The 24,489-nt window shown below is 49.4% G+C and overlaps 2 protein-coding genes across 3 annotated transcripts in view; both read right to left on the bottom strand.

Moving 5' to 3' along the window:
• Window positions 1-153: 153 nt before the first annotated feature.
• On the bottom strand, window positions 154-4,029 carry IRF7 (interferon regulatory factor 7). The gene is made up of 11 exons (XM_027727717.2): window positions 3,828-4,029; window positions 3,587-3,749; window positions 3,150-3,312; window positions 2,987-3,069; window positions 2,762-2,807; window positions 2,548-2,652; window positions 2,277-2,459; window positions 1,995-2,120; window positions 1,475-1,861; window positions 1,203-1,321; window positions 154-512 (listed from the first exon to the last, which is right to left on the bottom strand). Exons 1-11 carry the CDS (start codon window positions 3,848-3,850, stop codon window positions 366-368), a joined length of 1,545 nt encoding a protein of 514 aa, XP_027583518.2. The 5' UTR covers window positions 3,851-4,029; the 3' UTR covers window positions 154-365.
• Window positions 4,030-7,575: 3,546 nt separating this feature from the next.
• SLC25A22 (solute carrier family 25 member 22) overlaps window positions 7,576-24,489 on the bottom strand; it is a 51,054-nt gene continuing 34,140 nt past the window's right edge. For both annotated transcript variants that reach the window (XM_027727729.2, XM_039381191.1), the window contains exons 5-10: window positions 21,071-21,161; window positions 12,451-12,569; window positions 10,616-10,787; window positions 10,153-10,307; window positions 9,217-9,292; window positions 7,576-8,376 (exon numbers count right to left, since the gene is read on the bottom strand). In XM_027727729.2, coding sequence (XP_027583530.1) covers window positions 8,223-8,376; window positions 9,217-9,292; window positions 10,153-10,307; window positions 10,616-10,787; window positions 12,451-12,569; window positions 21,071-21,161 — 767 coding nt within the window. In that variant the 3' untranslated portion in view covers window positions 7,576-8,222. The remainder of the gene's footprint in view (window positions 8,377-9,216; window positions 9,293-10,152; window positions 10,308-10,615; window positions 10,788-12,450; window positions 12,570-21,070; window positions 21,162-24,489) is intronic.

Genomic DNA, 24,489 nt, shown 5'->3' with positions numbered 1-24,489 from the left:
AGAAGGTGCTGACAAGGGCTCTGATATCAGCCCGCTGCTGCCAGCAGGGACTTTGCTGAGACAAGGCCGGACCCCCATGGTTTTGGGGTGTACAGGAGGTGTTTCAGACCTATAGTAGGGGCAGACATCCAGGTAAAACCAGCAAGAGGGAACTACTTTTCTGTACATATATTTAAACTTGGAAAAATTAAGAAAATAAATCTGTAAATGGTCACAACCCACAAAAACACGTTAGCAGCTGACCGAGGAGAAAAGAAACATGTGAGTTCCGGGATTGGTCAGTGAAGCTGTCCCTGAGCTGGGGGTGCCGGTTTGCACAGTGCCCAGTGGTCCTGCTGCCTGTCCCAGGGACCATGTGGTGGGGGTCAGTCCAGCTGCATGGTGTACTGCTCAATGAGATCGTAGAGACTGAAGGAGTCTGAGAGCTGCAGGCTGATGGTGTGGCTGTCGAGGGATGAGGCTCCCTCCTGCAGCACCTTCTCATAGCAGTACTCGCAGAACTTGGGCACCAACTGCAGAAGAAAAATGTCAGGGTTATGGGCAGCTGCCTGATGTGTCTGCAACAGCCTGATGTGGCTGCAGCACCCTGCATAGCCCTGTCTTCCTGGAGCGGAGGGAGGAGGTGTCTGGGGCATCCTTTGTCTCCCCCACCCCAAGGTTCCCATCCCTGGGCTGCCTTCCACAGCATCCCGCCCAGACCCTGAATGTCTTCTGACTCAGGTCTACTGCTGCCCCATGTTTCCCCTGGTCCACAAGGGTTCCCTCCCTGGTCACCCAGCCCCCCCAGTCTCCAAGGGTCCCCCTTCCCTGTCACTCAGTTCCCCTATCTCTCTCAGCCCCACAAGGAGTATCGAGATACCCATCTGCCTCAAATGCCAAGGGCTCCCAGATCCCCATCTCCACTGCCCACAGAGGGTCTCCCTCCTTAGGCACCCAGGCACTCACCTCCCCTGGCCCCTGAGGGTCCCCCTCCCCAGACCCTGAGGAACCTCCATCCCCCGTCCATCATGTAAGAGTCCCCATCCATAAGCACCCAGAAACCCATCTGCCCCAGCCCCCAAGGGTCCCTCCTCAGGCACCCAGATCCTCCTTCTCCCACAGACCTCGAGGGTCCCCCTCCTCAGGCACCCAGAGTCCCAGCTCCCCTGGCCCTCATGAGTCTCTCCCCTTCCCTGGGCAGCAGTGGTTGTTGGCTCCTTCACCTTGACCAGGATGAGCTTGGCCTCCTTAGGCTTGGCCTTGGAGAAGGCCTGACCAAAGCAGAGGTAGATGGTGAAGTCAGGGGACCGCTGCCTTTGGCCGTTGCGGAAGTCCCTTAGCTCTGCAAGAGAAGACAGGGATCAGTTTTGGGGTGAGCCTGGGGAACAGAAGGACTGGGAAGATTTGGATGCTTGTAACATCCTGTTTCCCGTGAGCCCCAAAACCAGGATGAAGATGAAACAACACATGGGGAACAATGTGACACCCTACCCACCTGTGGTAAACTCACTGAAGTCAAAAATAGGGGTTTCCTGATCCCGGCAGAGAAGGTTGAATGGGGGGTCCTCAACACCTTCGAGCTGTTGGGACAGGGCCCAGAATACCTTGCACTTCTCCCGGCGGGTGGCAAAGACCTTGCAGGCACGTTGCTCCAGCTGCAGCCCCACCTTGCCCAGCAGCTCCTCGGTGATACGCCACTGCTTTCTATCGGCCATGTTGGCGGGGCTGGGGAAGTGCACCACGTGCCAGGGACCCTGAGCCACCGCTGGTGAGCCACCGAGGGGCTGGTACGTCAGCAGGCAGTGGCTGCCCTGCACGATCTCCCGATGGAACTCCTTTCCCCGGTAGTAGATGGTGACGTCCAGGTTAGAGACGAAGGCACCTGCACCAGGCAGTGATCAGCGGCTGCATCCTCCAAACAGAAATGTTCTCCCTCTCCAAAGTGAACCCCCCCGGTATTATTTACTATTAATAAGTATAATAATTTATAACTACTAATAATTAATAACCCTCACCTGTGTCACCCACCAGCTGCTGTGGCTGTGGCACAGGGCTGGCGGTGGGGACCAAAAACATCGCCTCCCCTGGTGACTGCATGGGGACCACGCCCTCTGTCAGGTGACATGGCAGTGGCACGGCTCCTGCAGCGGGACATGAGCAGCATTGGCATGGGGATTCGGGATGCAGCGGGATGGGGGTTGCTTTGACATGGGGTGCAAGTGGCAGCACCCTGGCCTCTTCCCACCCCATTATGGCATTCCCATGCCCAGGGCTGGATCCTGCCCCACAGCACCCACCTAGCTCCTCTGGTGGCATGAAGTCCAGGGGGCTGTAGGTGCCCAAAGCGGGCTGCTCCACTGTGGGCACCCACTGCTGAAATGCCGGGAGAGGGAAGCAGTTGTTCTGGCTGGGGTCGGCACGAAGCTGGAGCAGGCTGTCCTGGGGAGGCTGGAGCAGGATGTCCGGGTTGAGGGTGTCCCCTGCAGGGAAATCACCAATGGGGAGGTGCTGGCATCACCCACCCATTGAGCCACCCGCTCTGCATCCTGTGAGCAGGGCTGGTCTCACCTGCGGGCACCCAGGACGGGGTCATGCAGACAGCGTCACGGGGGGAGATGTCACACAGCTGCAGCAGCTTCTCCAGTGACACGGGCTGTGTGGGGTCGGTGCTGCCTAGGGGGGAGCACAGCAGGTGGGATGTCTCACAACCGCAAAATCAGCCCCAACTGAGCCTAGCGGGGTGCCCCCTCCAAAAAAAAATGATTGTGGGACTAACATTTACCTGGGAGAGCAATTTCTGGGGCCATGTCTTGGGGGTGAAGCTCCACCTGTGAAGGGAAGCAGGATGGGATCTTTCTGCCGTGGTTGAGGAGCTCACAGCCTCCCCGTGACCTGCATTTTGGCCAGAAGCTGGGCTGCAGCTTGAGAGCAGCCCAAGGCCATAGAGGTGCAATGCCTGAGCAGTGGCAGTGGGGACCCCACTAGCCTGCTGTGCCCACCCAGCTACCTGCAGCTGCTGTTGTGCTGGCTGCTGGTCCACCGCAGGATCAGGGCTGCTGAAATCCCCCTCCGTGCTGTGCTGAAGGGTGGCTGAAAGGAGATCATCAGGAATGGGGCGTCCTGAGATTGCCCACCCCACCCAACATAGCCCCCTCTGGGGGCAGACTCACCTTTGTTAATGGTGAAGACCATGTGTGGGTCTTCGCCACACTTGGAATTGTCCTTCAGCCGTTTGAACATGCCGGTGCTGCTCAGGGCACAGCGGAAGTTGGTCTTCCACTTGACCGGGTCCTCAGATGACTCCTCATACCGCCCACCCACCTTTGCCCAGGCCTGTGGGTGCAAGGAGGTGAGCATGGGGCCTCTGTCTCCATGAGCATGGAGGTTTCAGGGATGACTGGTCTTCCCCTGCCTTCCCAGTTTCCACATCCCACCCACCTTGAAGACCTCAACTCGCTGCTGGTCACCACCCTATCCCACCCACCTTGAAGGCGTGGTCACTCCAACCCTCCCACCCTGAAGACCTGGAAAGAGCACTGCATATCAGCCCCATCCCGCTCACCTTGAAGACCGTGAGGTTCCTGCTGGTGATCTCAATCCCACCTACCTTGAAGACCTCCAGGTCGCTGCTGGTGATGTCCTTCCTGGCGTTGTGCTTCCAGGGGACGCGGAAGGTGGTGCGCTCGCGGTCGAGCCAGCGCAGCCCGCGGTAGTTCCCGCTGTTGATGGCGTTCAGGAGCCACGGGACGAAACGCAGCCTCTGGGCCTCCCTGCGGGCAGGGGGCCGTCACCGGGGGAATCAGAGCCACCCGGGGACGGCGGCCCGGGGGTGCTGGGGCGCCGCTTACCCCTCGTTCTCCAGCGCTGCCATAGTGCGGGCTCCGCCGAGCTGCTGCGACGGGACGGGCGGCGACCTCGGTGCGGGGGGCGGCCGCTTCCCGCCCGGTCCTTTATCCGCCTACTCCCGTTTTCCTGGAAATCACGTGTCCCTTCCGAAAGTGAAAGTGCCGCCGCTCCCGAGGGGAGGGTATGTGGGGGTGTGTGCGTGTGTGTCCCGCCGCTCCCGGGGGTGCCCGGGGGATGCTCCAGCCCGGCCCCGCCCCCGGAGATGCTGCTGCGCAGCCCCGCGCAACCCCCTCCCCAAACTAATCATATTTAAAATAAATAAACCGGACTTAAAACGTGAGCTTGGGGCAAACAGAGCCCTGGGGCTCAGCCGCACCCGCTCCCGCCGGGGCTTCCCGGGGCGCTCCTGGGCACAGGGCTGGGAATCCCCGGGCGATTTTCTCTTATTTTAACCCTTCTTCTCCCGGGCTGCCTCGGCTGTAGCTAAGGCTGTCAAGAAATAAAACGCAATTAAAGGCCAAGGCCCGGAGGGCAACGCTCGACATTGAAGCAGAGGCGAAACAGCTCATCCATACCCATGACAGGAGGCAGGTCAGGGGCAGCCCCAGCGCCCTCCCGGCTCTCCCCTGACCCCCCTGGAGCTCTGTGGGAAGCAGCAAAAACCACTCAAATCCCCTGAGATGTTTTTCGAGTTCATTACCCAAGGATCAGAGTGGGGGTCAGTGGGGCTGAAACACGGAGTTGCTGCTGCCTCTTTTCCCACTGCGCTGCTTTTGAGGAAATTTCCTCTTCTTTCCAGGAACTTCTCCCTGCTGCTTACTAGGCACTCCTACATGTTTTTCCAGAACATTGCCTTTTGTTTTCCAGGAAATCTTCAGCTTCCTTCCTAAAAAAACCCCCACTGTTTCCCATGAAATTTCCCAGTCACTTTGAAGGCTATTTCTTCCTTGTTTCCTGGGAAATGTCCTTGTTGCTCTCTAGAGTCCTTCATTGCTTTCCAGGATTTTCCCCTCTGCTTAGAGGATCTCCAGTGCTTTCTTAGGAAATTCCCCCATGAGACTTACTCCCTGGGAAGCAAGAAATTATTTCTGAAATAATATCATTCTTCCTCTCCCCAGAATTTCCCTTTTGCTTTCCACCAATTTCTCCTTCACTTTCTCAGAAATTTACCCTCTAGGAATTATTAGTTACTTTTCAGAAATTTTCTAGGTATTTGAGGAAATTTCCTCCTTGCTTTCTAGAATTTCTCTCCCTGGCTCTCTACGCTATCCTCCCTATAGAAAGTCCCCCCATTGCTTTCTACAAATTCCTACTTCCCCCTACTGCTCTCAAGAAAATTCCTACACTGTCTTGCAGAAAATTTCCCATTTGTTTTCCAGAATATTTAACTTTCTAGGATGGTTTCCCTTTGCTTTCCAGGAATTCTCCTATCAGTTGCCAGAATTTTCCATTTGCTTCGTAGGAACGTCTCCCCAGGGTTTTAGGAAATTTCCTTGTTGCGTTCCAGGGAATTCCACCAGCCAAAACTGACTCACGCACCTGAACCCAAGACAGGGTTCAAGTACAGCAGCTCCAGCAAAATGTATTTAAGGGCAGTGAACACCATGAAACCCAAACAAACAGGAGCCATGGCAGCCAGGGGCAGGGTGGGAGCAAGGGACAGGGCTGACATGGACAAGGTATGACTGGGAAGGGCCTGGGGTGGGTGGAGAGATGCCAGAGGGACCAGCGAGGGCGCACAAGGAGTTGACCCCTCGCTGGCTGACAGCTGCTGCCCCAGGGACAAGTGGCACCTGCAGGGAAGGGAGCAGAGGTGTGTTTATTTACTTTTATTCCTCATTATTGCAATCAATACCAACAGGTTTCAGTTAATAAATGATTAATTAGGTTGATGAGAATTCTCCCATTTTAAACTCTATTTTTTTTTTTTGCAAGCAGGACCCTGCCTGCCTGGGGAGCTCCTGTGCAGCCACGGTCACTATCCCCTGGTGCCTCCCCAGTTCCTGCTGACTCAGGGACATGTCCAAGAAGCTAAAAATCAGCCCCATTAGGGTCACTAGCTCCAACATAGGGGAAGAAGAGCTGGTGATTTGAGAAGGAAGAGTCAGTTTTACAAAGAGGTTTTCAAAAGCATCCCAAAGGACAAGGAGAGCTTTCCCTGAACCTCACCCCTTCACTGCACCAAATTTTCCTCCAAACTTAACCCCACAATCCAAACCTGCACCCCATACACACCCCTGCAGCCACAAGTCACCCTGCTTCAGAGGACAATCCTTGCAGGCAGGAGGGCAGGCTGAAACCCCACTAATTTTATTGGCAAAGTCTCTTTTGAGGACCCTCCTTGTAAATCACAAAGCAGCAAGGAATGGGGCACCTTAAAAAAAAAATAAAATAAATCTTTCTCTTTTAATTCCACCCAAGGAAAATCCAGAGCAAGAGCAGCATCACAGCACCACACACAGAACAGACAACTATCATCATCTTTGCACAGATTCCTTCCCAGATACATGGAGAAGTCATTAAGAAAAATAAAGAAAATTATTCATATATGCATAGTGACAAGTAACAAATCAGCCACAGAACAACTTTCTTGAAGAGAAAAAGGATTCATCACGGAAGAAGGCCCTCAACATACAGGTTTTACAAAAACCTAACCCAAGAACATTGAAACAGAGGTGGTTTCCTTTTAAACATTAAAAACGGATTTTTTTTTAATTAATTTAAAACACATTTGAAACACAAACACCAAGCAAGCGCCTGGAGAACAAAGCAAAAAGAAGGAATGAAAAGTGAATTCAACCAGTTTAATTTCAACACCAAAGTTGGGTGGATTGCACCAAATGGAATAAATAACGGAGAAGATCACGCTGGGTTGGAAGGTCTCACACTTAAGGTCATTTAAACTAGAATTAATTACAAAGCCCAAAAGAGTACTGAACGAGGAAGTCCTCTGACAAGTGATATTAACTGGGGCAGTGTCCCTTTGACAGAGCAAGTTGTAGGTGTGGATTTGGCCTCTGGCACCCAACAGTGATCACCACCCCAGAAGCCAATGGCATGTTTTTTGTGATGCAGAGGACTCACCCTGCAGGTAATGCACCTGCAAACAGCTCCTGGATCAGGGTGCGGGAACCTTCTGCCTCCTCTACACTGGCTGACTCCAAACACACCCAAGTTAAACATCAAAACACAACCAGGCTTTGTGTTTTCACCTTGCAAGGTGAGCACACAGGAGCAGCATTTCTAGTGCAGCTCCCTGAGTTTGGGCACCACAGAAATGGAGTGGGTGCCTCCCTTCCCACACCTGGGGTCAGGCTGGAAAAAAATTAGATCAGCTACTCTACACCTGCAGCCACCACTTTTTATCACCCTGGGGGTGGGCAGGTTGAAGGAATGTAAGTGGTTTCTTGTTGTTTGGTATTCCCTCCCCAAAACCCTACATTAAAAAAAACCCAAACAAACCAAGAACAAACAAATAAAAGCCCCCTCCAAAAAACCAAAACCAAACACACCCCGCCCCCCCAAAAAACCCACCCAGAAAACACCCCCAAATGAAAATAACTTGATCCCAAGTTCCTCTCCCTTCCCTGCCTGTAGCCAAGCAGGGAAGCACCTTTGGACATTCATGTGATCCCACAGACATGTTCCCTACAGAGCAGACATCTTATCTCTGCACCTCACCAGAATGTGCCTGTGACACCTAGTTAGGAGGGATATCCCTTTTGCTTTAAAACAAAAATAATTACAAAATCAATATTAACAATCAGCATTCATTTAAGTCCAACTCGTTTTTAAAAAGGGAGAAGGGAGGAGTGAAGGTTTCCAGGCCAAGGAACTTGCCAGATCCAGCACCCCCCACACTGTGCCTCCAGCAGCAATAAGATATGCCCCCTTTGTGCAGTGCCCGCTCTTGACCCAAGGTCAGCAGAGCCAAGGAGGTGCTGAGGGGACACAGCTGCCCCTCCAGCTCCTCCTCAGATAGCTGGCAGCTCCAGGAAGAAAGAGGGAATCTGTGGTGGATGAGGGTTCAAGTTATTTCTTTCCCCTCTCTCTTTCTCCCCAAGGCTGAGAGGAGACTTCTGGGTCTGCAAGCCCAGTCTGTGCTTACCAGTGTCCTTAAGAATGACAATTAAAAAAAAAGAAAGGGAAATTAAAAAAAAAAAGAGATATGAATAATTAACTATTGTCCGTGGAAGGAGCAGGAGGGAGCAGGTTCCAGACCAAGACAGAGAAGGGACTCTCTCCCTCCCCATGTTTGCTCATCTGGAGACCACATCCCTTCGGCATCCCTGCGCGAACCCTTTGTGCTGTTGCTCTGACATCAATGGACATGGATGGTGAACACGGGGATGAATTCAGCGCTGCAGAGGGCGGGAGGGCACACCAGCACGCCAGGGCTAGGCCCGGGGCTTGGGGAGCATGTCCAACAGGAACTCTGCGATGCCAATGAAGTAGACAACTTGTGCAATGCCGAAGAGAGGAGCAATGACCAGGGCTCGGCAGTATGCCCCTTTGAAGAAAGCCGTGGGCCCTTCCTTCTGCCAGATCTTCCTGGGGAGAAACAGCAGAGACAGGTAAGTGTCCACCTCACTCCTCCACCACGCCAGGAGAGCTTCTGGCCAAGCCCTGGCTTTCTGCCTCCCTCCAGAGGCTAAATCCAGGCAAGAGCTGTCGCCTGGCACCGCCCCCACAGCAGATCATCCCCCACATGCTCTGCAAATGGCCATGCAGAAACATGCCCCATTCCTACATCTGACCCAGAAGCAGGAGCATCTGCCTGCGTCTGGAAGTACAGCTAAGACGACCCACTCCAAGCTTACATCAAGAGGTCCTCCCGTACCAAAGTGGGGCCAGCTCCACCCTCAGCATGGGACACGGCCAGATGGCAAGAGATTCTGGCCATGACAGAAATACAGAAGCAGAAAAAGTCCTTTCACGTTTTGAAGCAGCCAGACCACAGTTTAGCACAGGATGCAGCTGGGGACAGCCCACTCTGCAGCGCTCCTGCAGACACTGTGCAGAGCAGTCCCAGGAGGAATACAAGACTCAATACTGTAGGATTCTCACACAGCGGGGCCTTGAGAGAGACAACCACAGCATTGCCTTCCCTTGCAGAAATAAAATCTCACTGTTATGACTACTGGGGTTTGGACATAAGTATTTAAATATAAATGCTATATTTATCTTGCTCAATATGGGGAGAAGTTCTCTTTTACATAACTATATATATATATATATATGGATATAGATAGATTAATAAAAGCACAGCTTCAGAGAGAACCTGGAACAGAAGCTGCTGGTTGGGTCTAAAAGCTGCACTGCCTGCCTGGCAGCAGGCAGCAGCAGATGCCATACACCTGATGTGGTGCCCTCCTTCACGAGGAGTCTTACTTGGTGCAGTCCAGGATTCCCGAGTAGGTGTCCTCATTCACTCCCCTCTGCAAGGACTGCAGCCGCGTTTTGATCACTGGGGAGAAGAAGAGAAGAGACACTGGTGAGCACTGGGAGCGTAGCAGGCAAGGGCCAGCCCAAGAGTAATGTCTTTGAAACACTGTCAAAATGAGATTACCAAGAACACAGACCACTTTCGTATATTTATCAGCAAGAACGGGGAAAACCCATCCCTTCATAAACAGATAAAAAACCCACACAGCCACCCAAAACCCAACCTCTCCCCTCACTGTGATCCAGGTTTCAAAGGCTGCCTTAAGCTTTAAACACTTCCAAATTCAGATATCTTTCTGCAAAGTGGGAACTCCTTTTCAAATGCTCAGCTCCTTCTGGAAGAAGTATCTAAAATATACAATTCTGTTTTTACATTCTTTCACACCTTGGAGCGTGTGCAATGTTGGAGAGAGAGGAGTTACTTCCTGGTGTTCTTCACAGGAGAGAAGCCAAGGTGGTATTTAAGGCAGATGCTGTGAGGCAGGAGAAAAGGCCATAGATTTGAGGCTTCCTCTGTTTCTCCATGACCATATGTATGTAAGTGGTCTGCATATTATCACTCCACATGGAAATGTGGCTTTTCAAGGGCTTGTCTGTAGCCATTCCTGTGAAGAATGACTGAAATGAATGACACCCTCTTTCTGGTGTATCTATTGAGTACTGCAAACCTCTGTGCAAGCTGTGGCCAAAACTGTAGCTCAGCTGAAGTCACACCATTTGAGCTGGTGGCAGCTCAGACAGCAGAGGTCCCCTCCTGTGCCTCCCTGTGCCCTCATACTGTGAAGAGGCTGGCAGTCACCCTCCTCCTCACCTAGTCCACTCTGGGCCTCTTACTCCTGTCACTTGGCACCAGGCCACCACCACAGGCTGCTCAGGACTCACCATCACAAGGATTGACAGCCACTGCAGCCGTACTGCCAGCCACACATCCAGAGAGGAAGGACACGTAGAATGGAGCCTTGACATTGGGGTCTTTCTGGCCCAGCTTGTTCAGGTTTGCAAACAGCGGGAAGTAAACAATGGAGAATGGGACATCCCTGCAGTGGGGTGGGAGAAAAGGGAAGAAAGAAGTACAAGGATGAGCCAACTCAGAGAAGGACACCAAGAAAGTGAGCAATGGAGGGGCTGCAAGCATCACACATTGGCAGCACAGCCCTGAGTGCAATGCAGACATCCCAACTCTGCGACTGCAACGCAGACAGGAGGGGAAACTCAGAGGGGTAAAAGGTGACTGCACAAAGGACAACAGGCCCACGGGAGGCATGCAGCCCTGCAGAATCAATGGGCTCCCCTTCAAACTGAAGACCCCAGCACATGTGGAGGACCATAGTTTTGTCCACCCTACCTTAGCAGTGTGGCTCCCAGGCCCTTGTAGAGCCCCGCGATGCCCTTGCTCCGCAGCAGCTCCCTCGTTATCTGTGTCGCTGTGGTGCGCGTCTCCACCACCGGCTCGGCCGCCCCCGCCGCAGGGGAAGAGGAGAGTTGGGCCTGTGCTGCCATCAGCTTCTTCTGTGCCGCTGGGGAGAAGAGCACAACCACAGGTCTGCAAGTTGCTCAGCAGCATCTCTTGCTGCCTGGTGCCATAGGACAAGGAGGAAGAGGTAGATCTCCAGGTGCGACAAAATATGCATGAAGGCCATAGAAGGCCAGCCAGGTGCCCTGCAAGCTTTTGCTCCCAGTCTGCCCATCTCCCTCAGCCTGTCCCAGTATGGCATCTGGTGCTGCCACACCACAGCAATGCTCACTGCACTTTCCCACCAAACGGTTTGCCTGAGCAGGAGCAGCCTGTCACACACATTCCCTGCAGTGCAGAGAACAGAAGCTGCTATGAGTAGGCAGGTGCCAGTCCCTGCTTCCAGCTGTGTCCCTGAGCTGCCTGTACGACAAAGCAAAGATGTTCATAAATGAGAGTAGTTCAACAGTTCTGTTCTTTGTCTCCTTCCCTTGAAAGCAATCATTAACCCGGGGAGTTTCTCAGCCAGATTTATAAACACAACCTGGTTTCTCCCACTTTCCCAACTGATGCAATTCTGCCCTTTGGCCAGAAGATGGAGAACACATCAACCTGTAGGCAATCCTCTGGCTGCCACCGGGACACCACAGCTCTCCTGCCACACAGAGAACAGGCTGTTCACAGCAGCAAAAACCTCTCCTGAACCCTCAAACCATGGCTTAATTCCTTCAAACATTTTAAAATAATACGCACAAAGAGGATAAGGTCTGCATTAAAAACAGTGAAGAGAGGAAAGAAAAAGTAAATCCGCGATTATTCAGGAACGCCACATCCAATGAGAGATTAAAGGGCAAATTGGCCCATTTTCCAGGAAGAGCCACAAACACGGATTCTAACAGTGTCATGCAGGGCTCCTGGGGAGTGAGGCCATCGCCCAGGCTGACCTCTGGAAGAGACTAAGGCAAAAGCAATCAACTCTTTCCCCTAGAGTCTCTGTGCCAGACTGGTCTGCATTCTCACCAGAAACACTCCACATTGTTTCAGCCAAGAGGCTCACACTCCCTCCTGCCTCTGTCTGCCAGCTCCTGCCCACAGTCTTGAGAGCCTGACCCCAAACCTCGTTCAAATCCAGTGCACTGGGAGAATTTTATTTACTGTTTCAACCGAGACAACTGCTGTTTTCGTCAGGAAGAAAAGAAGACAGAGTACAAGGGGAGACAAGTCATTTGGAAAGAACACATCCCCTTGGGAAGCTGTTAGGGAGGTGCTACAGGGGGGTAGAAGGGAGAAAGAACAGACATCAGAAAACATGGAGATGGAGGAAGCACCACAAGGGAAAGGCACTGGAAGATGCTAATCCCTTCTTGGTTGCACAGTATCTAACGAGTTTCAATCACTCACAAGATGACCACCCAGTCATCTCTCCTGTCTCTCTCCATCCACCAGCAGCATTTGCTGTTTCAATTGCCAAGCCTATTGCTTTGAGCAAAAAAACCATCACCTTTTGTAACTGCAAGGGCCTCTGCAAAGCCAGCTGAGAGAAGTGTGTGGGGAAAGGAAGCTGGGAAGAAGAGGAGAAACTTCTGCTACAGTCTATCTCTGACTTGGGAGAGCAGGGGGAAGGAAAAAGGTTTTCTCCACTCATTCTTTCACCTCCACCTTGACAACCCAGTCCCAGCCCTTTCTCCCCTCCCTGCTCAGTGCACAGGGAAGAAAAGTCCACATACCAATACGTCCTGCATCCTGCAGCTGGATTTTGAGCATCTCCATGGGAGTGGTGACAATCACCTGGCAGGTACCTGCGCCGCAGCCTGCCAGCATCTCCTTCATCAGTGTCAGTTTTTTCCTGCTCAAAGAAAAGAATGGTCAGAGGAGGCGGCCTGGATTAACACTGGGGCAGCTGGTACAAGGCGCAGGGCACATCTCTGACCCTGGAGGTTACAGGAAAGGCAGCCCAGGAGACAGACAATTCAGCACAGCCCAGGCTTGGCATCTCTGCTGGCATCACCAGACCTGGAGAATAGACTCCTTTGGTCCCAGAAACAGAACATTCAGAGAAAGCCACAAGCCCAGTCAGAACAGCCCCAGATGGGAGCACACAACCCTCTCCATCCACAGACAGAGTGCTTCAGCTCCCTTGCAGCATGATGTTGCCCCTGGGCGGGGCACAGCTTTCAGAAAGGGTATCAACTTCAGGGGGCACCAGAGGACCTGAGCATTAAGGCTGATAAGCAGCTTTCCTTCTGCCAGCCTAGTCCTTTAAACACTGTCAACAAACAGAGACCACAGAGCAAGGAGCAAGGGGGGAAAACATTACACTTACTGCTTTCGAGTTCTCCAAGAAAAGCAAAATAAATAAACAGCAAACATGAATCAGGGAGGCAGCTCCTCTGTGGTTACGAGCTGCTTCATCTCACTAGCCTTTCCAAAACTGTAAAAGTAGCCTTTGCACTAAACTTCCCGAGAGACAAGGGGGTGGGATGGACCCCCATCACTGCAACTTTGTACGTCCTCTGCACTAGAGAGCAGGGATTATCAGTGGCATGTTCTTGCCTAATAAAATGCAGCATTTCATTGTTCCCTGCGTTCCAAAGCCATGAAATAGCCCAGCTAAGACTAAAAAGAGGAACTCAGGATGCAAAAGCTCATGAAGTCTCAATTTTCAGAAACTGATGTGGTTTTGCCCTGTAAAAAACCTCATGCCTTGGCACCAGAAAACACTGACTTGATTAAAAAGTACATCTGACATTCTCTTCTCTAAAAAGGGGGAAAAAAGAGGCATATATAAATCACACAGTCAAAGGGAAACAGCCTCATCTTTTTTCTGTTTTAAATGCAAGTACTATTTTTGCCTCCCACAGCCCTGCTCCTGCACCAATACCTCATCTTAACCTGCTCAGGGTGAGTCCCCACACAATGGCAAAAGCAGTCCCACAATGACATGCCCTATTCCCTTGCAAAACCAAGGCACACTCCCGTGCCAGGGGTTTCACATGCACACACACAACATGGTGCAGTGGGCCAGCAAAGCAGCTTCAGTGCCAACCCTTCAGGAAAGGGAGGGCAGATGTGCTGTAATCCTGCTGGGCCACCACGTCAGCTGGGCCAATTTCTCCACCTCTCATCTTCTCCAGGGAGGATATCAGAGCAGGGGATTAGAGGCACAGAGCCACAACAGAGATTACCAGCAACTAAATATAGAGCTCTCCTATGAGGCTGAACGGAGAAATATTTCACAGTCTCTCCTTTCCAAATTCCCCCATAGATGAGAAGCTGCAAAGAACAATCCCTCCCACCGAGTTACCCACATGGGTGCTGAAGTGTGCACAGCAAGCTTTCCTGGAGGAACAGAGGTACCAGGGTGTGCCAATCCAGGGGTCCCCACTGCTACTGCCACCTGGAGGTGGCCAACTTGTGCCTTTTGGTCAGCCTGAAGCACAGAAGCAGTCTCTGCATGGCTCAATGCAGTCGGCAGCAAGGCTGCACAGTCCCTAGCATGGCCATGGGAGGAAGCAAACCACTCAAAGGGGCTGGCTGTCAGTCTCCCTCTATAGCACAGCAGAGGATCTCCTACTTTAGCAAGAGCCCTGGAGCATCCTTGGAGTACATTTCTTCTGGCTTTCATCCAGGGTGACTGCTTTGATACCCAGTTCAAAAGATTGGGAAGACTTGGCCTGCTTGTTCATCTGTGGACCATTATCCCAGCCAAGAAAAGTCAGCCTGACTTGACTGAACTCCATGGAGCTATGCCAGTGTGACCCAGAGAAGGATTATACATGTGGGTTTATTTTAGAGATGTCAAACAGGTATATCAAAAGCACCTAGAACAATGCCTTTCAGCTTTTGGTTGGCATATTCTGGGAACTGGGGAGAGTCCAAGAAAAATATAGCCTAAGATAAGCAAATCTTTTGACGGGAGGTTTCAAATTTACCATACAGGGGGTCAAATTCCCTTTGCAAAACCTCACCAGCCTGCACATAAAAGGAGTTTGAAAATGGTTCATGTCTAGACAACAAAGGGGTTTCAATATTTAAGGCACCACAGGCCTTATCCTCAGTGGTTTAAAAACTGGCACATCTCGACTAACTTCAAAAGTTGCAACATCAGCAAGGATCTGGTCCTACAAATGCAGAAATCATCTTTTATCACAGCAAGAGGGTGTTAAATATAAAATACACATAATAACCCCAAATTCTGCACTGGCAGAAATCAGTCATTCCACTTTTTTAACTGACATACAAGTAATTTGTGACAAATCAACAATGACAAATGGGAGGGGGAGGAGATTCATGCTTGATCCAAATTAAGAGTTTCAAACTAGAGCTGAAAAATAAAGTCAAAACCAGGAACTAGAGATTTATGGAGGACTTTTCCAGAGCAACACATCAGTCCAAAGTTAGGATCTCTGACAGCACTGGTATATTGATGTCACATGGGAGTAGTTTTTTTTTCAAGTTTCTGAAAAATCTTGACCATATGCGAGTTTACTCTGCTTGGGCAGGGACCAAAAAGAGTCATTCTGGAATCAGGACGATAAGATTTCCGGACACAAAATCTCTGACCTAAGGAAACATCCATACAAAGTCATCCATTTTCATTTCCTACCCAAGAGGTTAGTGTCCCCTGGTTGGAAATCACTTTCCTCACTCATGAAATAACTTCTGCTTTTGGTCTGCCAGCCCAACAGACTGTAGAATGTTCCCAAAGAGTTTCAAACCAGACAGAGTCAGTTTCTTTCAAACAATTTAAATAGTGGGTATTTCATATGGATTAGGGGACCAACACACAGGAGTCATCCTTCAAAGGGAGGGCACCCTGTCTGCCACAGCCCCTTGGGGACACGCTCACAAAATACCAATCATTCCCTTTAACCCACCCCTGTTCTTCCAAGGGGGAACAACAAGCCGCTGCAACCACACTTCAGAAAGCTGGAGCTATGATGCTGGGAAATGTAAAAGCAAGGAAGTTTCCATTACAAGCTCCCTCTCACTTCTAATGCCAGCTCAAAAATACCTCAGACAAGCAAAATGAAACACTGATGTGAGGCAGATACACCTCAAAGTAGCGTTGCCAGATAAAATGTTGCTCTGGTAGTCATTATTCCAGATACGTGCAGGAGCTCTGGGTTGCGTGTTTGAACTAAGTCAAGAGAAGGCTGACTCTCTGCCTGCATCAGGTTTGCCCTGGTAGGAGATCCCAAGTGGTTTTTTCCAATATGAATGTCTGTGGAAGTGAACAATGGAGCAGGGTAACACGACTGGGCATGTTGAACACAGCCCTCATTTTGTCCCAAGACGTGCTTGGAATGGTGACAAGGGCAGTGCTCCTCTCCTGGGTGCATTCTGTGATGAAACAGCCCATGTCTAGTTCCCTCCAGATTAACAGTTAAAAGTGCATTTACTTTTTGGCTGACCTTTGATGTCAACAGCTTCAACCCCCTGTAATTCCCCAAGTCTCTGTATGCTAAATAAAAGAGCCCTCCCCAAACAGCTATCCCTGAATAGGCACAGGGAGATTATCAGTTCTTAACTGTCTCTTTCTCCCTCACCTACAAGTCTCAGTGAGTTGGATGAGGGTTACCTACATTAAAGAAGTGTCTGAGCATCCAATGGATAACTGCAGGAGAGGCTGCCTTGGCCCACAAGGGTAGAGAAAGACCAAAGCACAGTGTGTGCAGGGTGATTCAGCAGCTCAGCAGCAGGACTAACAGCAGCATCCCTCCTTTCTAAATCAAGAGCCCCACTTTACAGCCTGTCTGTGAGCATTCTACAGCTCATGAATCAACCAGGTCATGCAATGGATACTTAAACAGGCGCCACAGAAGAGATGGTCTGAGTATTTTAGAAGACCCTGAAAGAAGAGCAGATGAAGGAAAGAGTCCTGGGAAGACGTATCAGCTGGGAAGGCAATGGAGAACAAGCTTTGGTCTCCACACCCGCATAGGACTGAAGGAAAAGTGCCTTGCTCGTCTCAGAATTACAGTTGGCCATTTCTCGTCCCTGAGCAAAGACACAAGGCAGGGGGAAGCAAAAAGGAAGAAAATTTGCTGGCATCAGCAAAGGCAGAATTAACTCAGTCGTGCTGGTCTTCCGAGGGATCCAAGCTGCTAAGACAGCAGATTGCCAGCCTTTGCTTCAGAACTGCAAACAAAATAAAGGTCAAGACTAAAGAGGACAGGAGAAGTAAGAGAATCTTGGAGAAGAGCAACAGGAAACTCATCTAGGGACACTAAAGAGTTTTTATGAGCAACAAATTGCTTATGTAAGAAGGCATGAAACACTTCTTACTGTAACCAAGTCAGAATATTTCACCAAGAACCTGAAAAATGAACAAAACTTGGCAAACACATGCCAAACAAAACAGCTGTCTGGCACTCAACACTTTGGAGATAAACATGAAACCTTGTAGGACACTTTAAAGAGACTGATTTTTATTAAGTGTTTAACACCCAGATTCAAAGAGGACATAAAACGTAGGCACTACTTACATCAGTCAAAGAGGCCTCGCACACTGGCCACCCAAAAATCAGTGATGTACTTCAAAAGCTGGTGTACTACCGATCTAAATTGCTTCCTCAGCTTCATACCCAAGAGTTTCACACTTGAGTGCTTCACTTAGCCCTCTTCTCATGTCCTGTGCTCAAGACAGTGAAGCCACTACTATTTTAACAGCAGCTGTGAGATTATGAGTCTCTCAACACATCCAGCTTCAGAGAGCCACAGGAAAAAAAAATCCCACCTGTTTCCAGCAGCCTGAAGACTAGAAGTTTCCCCTCTCTCACACATCCTGCCTTCCCCAGCCACAGGGGGACTCTTCCCTACAGAGTGCCACAAGGACCTGCCTGAAGACTCTCCTGTGGGTCACCTTTTCTTCTTCTTCCCCTGGGAACTGTTGAGGATCTTAGGTCAAAATTATCATAGAAAAATGTTTGACCCTTATTGCCTCTCTCAGTCATGGTTATGGGGTGCCCTTCAGGTTTTTCAGTATCTTTGTTTCCCTCCTTTCCTCCCTGGCATAGCAAGTGTGTTCTAGGCACCCACACAACTCACTCTGGCCTCCCTTGCTCCTAAATGACCAGGACAGCTTGGGAGGACCAATTTGGTTTTGTTTCCTCATGAAACAAGAAGCTGTAGCTGTAGGTTCTCATAATGACATCAAAATAGAAACTGGCAAAGAAGGGGAAAACAAGTCCCTCAGCCTGTGAGCACACAACCTTTCTGCACCAAAGGGAGGGGAAAAGCACTGAGCTAGTCCTAGGGTGGAGAGAGCTGCAGGAACAGACATCTCCAGACACAAGGAGATAGATGCACCAACAAGGGCAGGAGGTCCCACACGAGGATCTGCTGTCCCAATACTCTATGTCCAGCACCATCCAAGAACACAGCTAGGGAAAAGGGAGTCTAGCACAAACCTGCAATAACAACATCCCCAAAATATTCTTCCAGCAATTTGTAGCCAGGAGCTTCCTACATCACAGGTGTTGTTTTCAGTCTGGCCTTTCAAAAATAGGCTTTATGCCACTTTTTTATCCTAGCAGTTTAAAAGCAATTTCAACACTAAGTTTTTCAAAGGATAAAAATAAATAAATCCATATACACTGGAAGTCATTTTGTAACTTGAGAGTACTTAGAGTCATGCTGGACTTGCCACACTGTGTCTGGTCCACACATACTTCTTCCACTTGCACATGGAGGTATGTTTTAATAGCACATATTTTTATTGGCAAATAACTGATAGAACATGCACATTTTATTAGAAAAGGATCACCAACTCACACAACATACTTCAAGCAATACAAGTGCTAGATACTTAGCAACAAAAGCATTCAATATCAAATTAGAAATCTAGAAGACTTTTGCAGCTTTGAGTCAGAAAGCACCAGAGTATCCTTTGGGACAGAAACATCCAAAGGGAGAAACCTGCAGACTGCAAACAGCTTGCAAGAGCAAGGCAAGCCCTTGGAGTCACATAGCTTTGTGAATCAATAAAACAGCCCCTTGCAATCACTCCTATTTGCTGCATGTGCTACACATGGGAAAAGACCACGTGAACTGCCAAAGGCAAGGTACTTGCACTGCCTGCAGCATGGCCAGGCACAACTCCTCCAGCAGGTTACATACTCCATCCCCAGGCCTTGGATTTCCTTAACACAGAGGAAAGGGACCCCATGGTAAGCAGCTGCTCTGCAGTTTCTAAGGGCCCTCAGCATCACTGGTAATGTCATGGCCTTATCCATCACCCTCTACCCCCTGTGCACTAAGAAAGATGACAATGCACTGGAACTTCCATGTTCATAGCCTGTACCAGCCACAGACAAAAACTACAAGGCATTTTCTTTCTCATCACATCTTGGAGTGATATTTCTAGTTAGAAACACCTTAAACCATCTACCACAGCAGTATCAAGGCTCTGCCTCTCTGTCCAGCTCAAGTTGGCTACCCTCATGAGCAGAGCTGACCAGCTTTCACTCATCCAAGCCCCCCGTGGTGGCTGAATGAGATGAGTGACCCCAACTCCACATGCTGCCTAGCTCTTGTCCTCTAACTGTGACCCAACCTCTGTTTTCTCTAAAGGAAGTAAAAACACTCTGTGTTGAGACAAAAGGCTCACCACTCCCCAAGTAGTGCCCCAGGTCATGGTAGTACCAGTCCCAGCCGTACAGATGATTTAGGAGAACAGGGTGTCTTACTCTTGGAAAAACTCTCTACCTCCTTTATTCTGAATCAAGTGCAGCCCATCATCCACATCACGTGTGGACCAGTCAAGAACCCAAAAGTGAAACTGGAAGAGTTCTGAGTGAAGACCTCAGCTGCTCGTGGAAACAGCTGCATCCCATTTACCCAAAGTCCTGCTCTAAGCTAGACCCATCACTGAGGCAGACACACACACTTGTCCTCTGAGGAAGTCTTTACCTCTCACGGGGCAGGACATCGACTGACAGGCATGTCACATTTTAATGGCTGAAACATCACAGCAGTGATGGCTCTCACAGAATGCCAAATATGTTGCAATGACAATCTGATTTCTTCCATGGGCCATTCTCTTAGTGGTAGTACAAGACGTGGTAGCTTGGCACCCCTTGTCCTGCCTGTACAACCCACTAAGCCCCCTCTTGGTAGGTGGTGGTAGAGCTGTGCTGCTGTCTACTGCAGTACACCAAGGTGCACCCTGCTGTCTGCTGCACGGATCAGATCCACCGCTTGGCAGGGGTGAGGAGCCATGAGGACATCATCACCTCCCACTGTCTGAGCACAGCACAGAAGAGACACTATTTGAAGAGACAGAAAATCACAAAGAGCTGCGAGCCGATGAGTCACATAGACATATGTTAGCTGATACTTTAAAAGACTCCAGAACAAAAAAAAATAGGCACATGAAAAAAACAGATCTTCAACCTGTGTCAGTCCACAATCTCCACTGAAGCTGTTGAGCCACTGATCTGCAGCAGCCAAGACTGATGTGGTATGTTCTGGGAAGTTGTTAAGCCAAGTAATCATGCCAGAGCTTTGCATTTTCAGTGAGGCTCCACCCCATAACTGCTAATGGGAAAAGTTGGGATCATATCCCAAGCAGGTTGTTTTCCAGCTACTGTCACTTGAGGACTGGAGATAGTGTTCTTCTCTGTCTCTGGAGAAAGGTCTCTGTCTGAAGGGAGATACAAGTGTTCTCCAAATTGCAAGGGAAATATCTTGGTGAAAATGGCATTAAATATTCAAGGCCCAGCCCCTCTCAACTGCTCAGCTTGCATCTTTTACTCATATTCAATTCACATCAACCACCCTTCACTTGCAAGCTGAACAGATAATTTTATTCCTTCAGCATTTATATGCAGGTCAGCGGCTGGGTAATGCTGCAAGTGCCCTTTGTCAATTCAGATTCACCACCTCTCTAAAACTGTTTTCAAGATAAAAAAGGAGAAAAGGGGGGCTAAGTTTGGGGTCTACAGAACTTGACTTGCCATCTATTTGAGCAAGGAGGAGCATCAGAGCATCCAATAGGATGCTGAGGACAAGGGTCCTCCCAGCAGCTGTTTGAGCAATGATCAGTGCCACTGGGTTCCTCTCAAACATTTACTCTACAAATTCTGGATCTACTAACCTTGGCTTAAGTCTTGGACTATTTTTAGAAGCTTGAATAAAGAGCAGTCATCCAGTGGAGTGCTTTACGCTTCCCATTTTAGACATTACATCCTTAGCCTGAAGGTAATCACCAGCTGAGCTGTTCAAGGTCAACTCATATTTCAGCCATTGCACTACCCCATTCCACCTTTGCCCTGATTCTCAACAGACGTGTTCCAAAAGCCGGTGTCTTTTAAGTTGACCGCAAAAGGTCAACTCCCTACTCACCCATCTTTGGAGAGGTGATGCCGGAAGAAGTCATTGGCTGCCAGTTTGATAGCCTTTTCTGGGGTCACCAGAGTCAGGTTCACTGCAGCCCCTGAGCAAGAAAAAAAGGCCATTGGAGAATGAGAATAAAGGAATTGTTAACTGGGTTTTTCAGGAATGTGTCGTAACTTCTGCTCAAAACCAATGACAGATGAAAGAGAGCTCCCAGTGCACCAAATGGATTAAGAAATAAGAAAGAACTCTGAAAATTAATAGGATTTCTGCCTCCCAACACCTTGGCTTTGTGAAAATATCCCCAGATGTATTTCTACTCCATTTGCAATATGTATTTTGTAATTTCTTTAGCTTCACTACTGCCTCCCACCATGCATACATGCATCCTCTTCTCTCATCCAAGGGTGCATTTCTAGAAATTCAGAAGGATGCAGATCAATCCTTCAAAGAAGGAGTACAAGTTGGATTAACAACTTGTCCCAATTCCTTCGCAAATATTTTGTGATGCTGAGAGGCAAAAGCCTCCCTACCCTCCCTTCTCACTAGTATCCCTGCTCCCTGCCTTCCCAGAAAACACCAGAGCAGCTTGCTTACCAGGCAGCCCAGAAAAGGCAGAGCCACTGAAAGACCTGGAAGCTGGTTGAAGTCATCTGGTTCATCTGCACTGAAGTCAGCCAGCTCTAGACCCTTAGAATAAAGTGGTTTCCCTTGTGTATCACCACTTGGTGTCACTCCCAGAACAGCCACCGTTTAAGCGGCTTGTTGTCCACCACAAGCTGCAGCCTGCAGAAATTCCCCTTTGACCTCCATGGCAAGGCTTGCTGGGGGACTCGGGGTGTAAACAAGCCTTGGCTCCCCCCCTGCCCCCCCCGTAACCACCCCTTTTGTCAGGAGCAACAAACAGCAAATCCCTGTATTGTGCCTGCCACAATGAAACATCTGCGTGGCCTGGCCGGCTGCTCTGGGCCATGAACACTGGCATTAGTGCAACACAGTGGCTGGGAGGCAGCTTCCAAGCTGCCCTGGGGAAAATGAGGTGAGGGAAGGGCTAGTCCCTTCCCAGTATACTGAGTTTTGCACTATTACATTAGCACTCCAGATTATTCTCGTCCATTTAAATCTTACAGCTCAAAAAGTCCTCCAGTGGATAACCTCAAGGTCTCCCTGCCTGCACTGAAGCATACGGAGCTCCAAGCCCTTCGATGGAGTTACAGTTGAGATTTGCTAATGGCCTATGAACACCTTTGCAAGAACGAACACAAATACAGGCATTTATGCTTGCAGTTGAGATTTAAACAACTTGTCCCAAAGATTAATTTTCCAAAGAAAACCAGCCAGAGAGTCCTGCACCCCCACCAGGCTCCAAAGAGCTAATGTGGTTCATTTTCAGGACCTTTGAATACAAGTTGACAAGAGCTGTAAGGGCTCAACACACCTGAAGAAAGGCAACTTAATCGGTTCCTCAGGATGGACTCTCCTCTCTCCAAAAATGGAAAGACAAAGGTTTAGGGGGACTTTCCTAAGATTAGGAAGCTAAATCGCGACTGAGACTCCTGGGACCACTGCAACTGGGACCAGAACACAAGAATCCTTGGCTCTGCATCCTCTGCTCAGAAGACACATCTCCACCATGCAGGAAATTGCAGCATGAAAAGAGAGAGATTTTGCTGCATGGGGCTGGGCAGCCCAACACATCTTCCCCCTTTCAACTCCCATGTTCAGATTTTGCAGAAAACACAGCATAACACTACCTTGTAGCAAGCTAAGCCAATGCATTCATTCCACACTGGCCATGACATCCAACAAATGCCATTATCTTTTACACGAGACAAATTAACTAGCAGGGAGCAGGGCAGCACTCTCACACTCCTGGGTTTTTGCAAACTTTTTAGTGCATCAGTGATTGCACTGCTTCAGCTCGATGTTCTTCCTATACCATCATGTGTCCCCCACCATGGCTCTTGCATGTGATAAGAAGCCTCACAGACATGACCCTCATGCTCTACCTCCATCTTTTAACGTCAATCATATTGGGATCTACAAAGCAAATCCACAAAGCCTAATTTTTAAGTGGAAGTGGCTACCCATGAAGTGTTTCCTCAAATGCCAAGTTGGAGATAACTTCAGCCCCACTCTCAATGGCTAGAAAATACAACACCCATACACATGCAGCATGAACAACTATTTCCTTGGAAAAAGAAGGAGAGAAAGGAAAAAGAATAAACCATCTACTCTAACACCAGTGCAAAGGGTTCACTGAAAGAAAGAAAAACTCCAAACCATCAAGCAAGAAAGGCACTCAAGAAGTATGCTTCCACATGCTGACCTCCTCCAGGAACCAGGAGGCTTTCACAGAAATTTCTCCCTCAATTGCAAATAAAGCAGAGGGTAAAAACACGCAATATACAGAAAAAAAAGTTAATGAACCTGGGTTTTCTACTACATCTTTGATATTTTCGGTTAAGCTGCTTAGCAGAGAATGCATAATCCCTGTCCTCAATAATCCATAACAGCTTCAATTCACTGAGGAGGAGAAATTAGATACTTCAGCTGCTGGCTGTATACCTTCCACAGCGTTTTCTATCTTTTTACAAAATCTCAAGCTCTTCAATTATACCCACGCCAATGAGTATTTCCCTAATTAAAGCCAATCTTGGCCTATAGGCAACGAAATCAACTAGGGGCAAAACCAGTTGTTTGCCAACTGAATTTCTAAGTGCCGCCTTCTCACTGAGTTTGGGTTTTGTTATTAAAACGCATTTCTACAGAAGCCCTTACACACCACCAGCAACCTACATAACAGGGGGACTGAGTCATCCCCAGTGCAGCATTGGGACACGTGGGAGATATTATTAGCAGAGGCCAGGGAAGGCTGCCACACGACTGCAGCTAAACTGCAGTTACCCTCCAAATGTCATCAACAGCAGAGGGCACTTCCCCAGCCTGATCTAGGCCTTCAGCTCCTGCCAGCGAGGCTAAACAGTTGGTCTTCAAACACCAGTGGGATTACCCAGTGGGACATGTGCTGGGAATTTTTAGATGGCTTCTAGATGGACTATAGCAGGGAGCTGAGAGAGTATCTCTCCAAGGTCCCCTACCACTGATGCCCATGGGGTCCAGGAGCCCACAGGCACTATGGATTCATTCGCTCGGCATCATGTCTGAAGGCAGCACACCGTCATTCCCTGAGCACAGACAGGGCTAGACAGCTCCACTCAGCTTTAAGGCACTGCTGCTACCTAGATGTTATGGAAAAAAACATAAGGGAAAAAACCTCTTCTTCCTACCCCAAACAAATCCAAGAACTTGAGAGAAATGTTGGGATTGTCTTGTACATCACACAGTTTGCTATGGACTACTCATTCAAAGCAAGGACTATCTGCCCACACACACCCCTTAAGAGGTGTTCTGCAGAAAAGCATCCT

Source organism: Pipra filicauda, unplaced genomic scaffold (assembly GCF_003945595.2).
Source record: "Pipra filicauda isolate LSUMZ 115617 unplaced genomic scaffold, ASM394559v2 scaffold217_size2002032_pilon, whole genome shotgun sequence".
NCBI lineage: Eukaryota > Metazoa > Chordata > Aves > Passeriformes > Pipridae > Pipra > Pipra filicauda.
This window is presented reverse-complemented; position numbering and strand designations above follow the sequence as displayed.

Bases quoted from the DNA above. Each gene is read 5' to 3' on its own strand.
- IRF7 (XM_027727717.2), bottom strand. From the start codon at position 3,850: ATGGCAGCGCTGGAGAACGAGGG. The intron at 3,750-3,827 runs GTAAGCGGCGCC...CCCTGCCCGCAG, and splicing joins GCAGCGCTGGAGAACGAGGG to GGAGGCCCAGAGGCTGCGTT. The intron at 1,322-1,474 runs GTGGGTAGGGTG...CTTCTCTTGCAG, and splicing joins CTTCAGTGAGTTTACCACAG to AGCTAAGGGACTTCCGCAAC.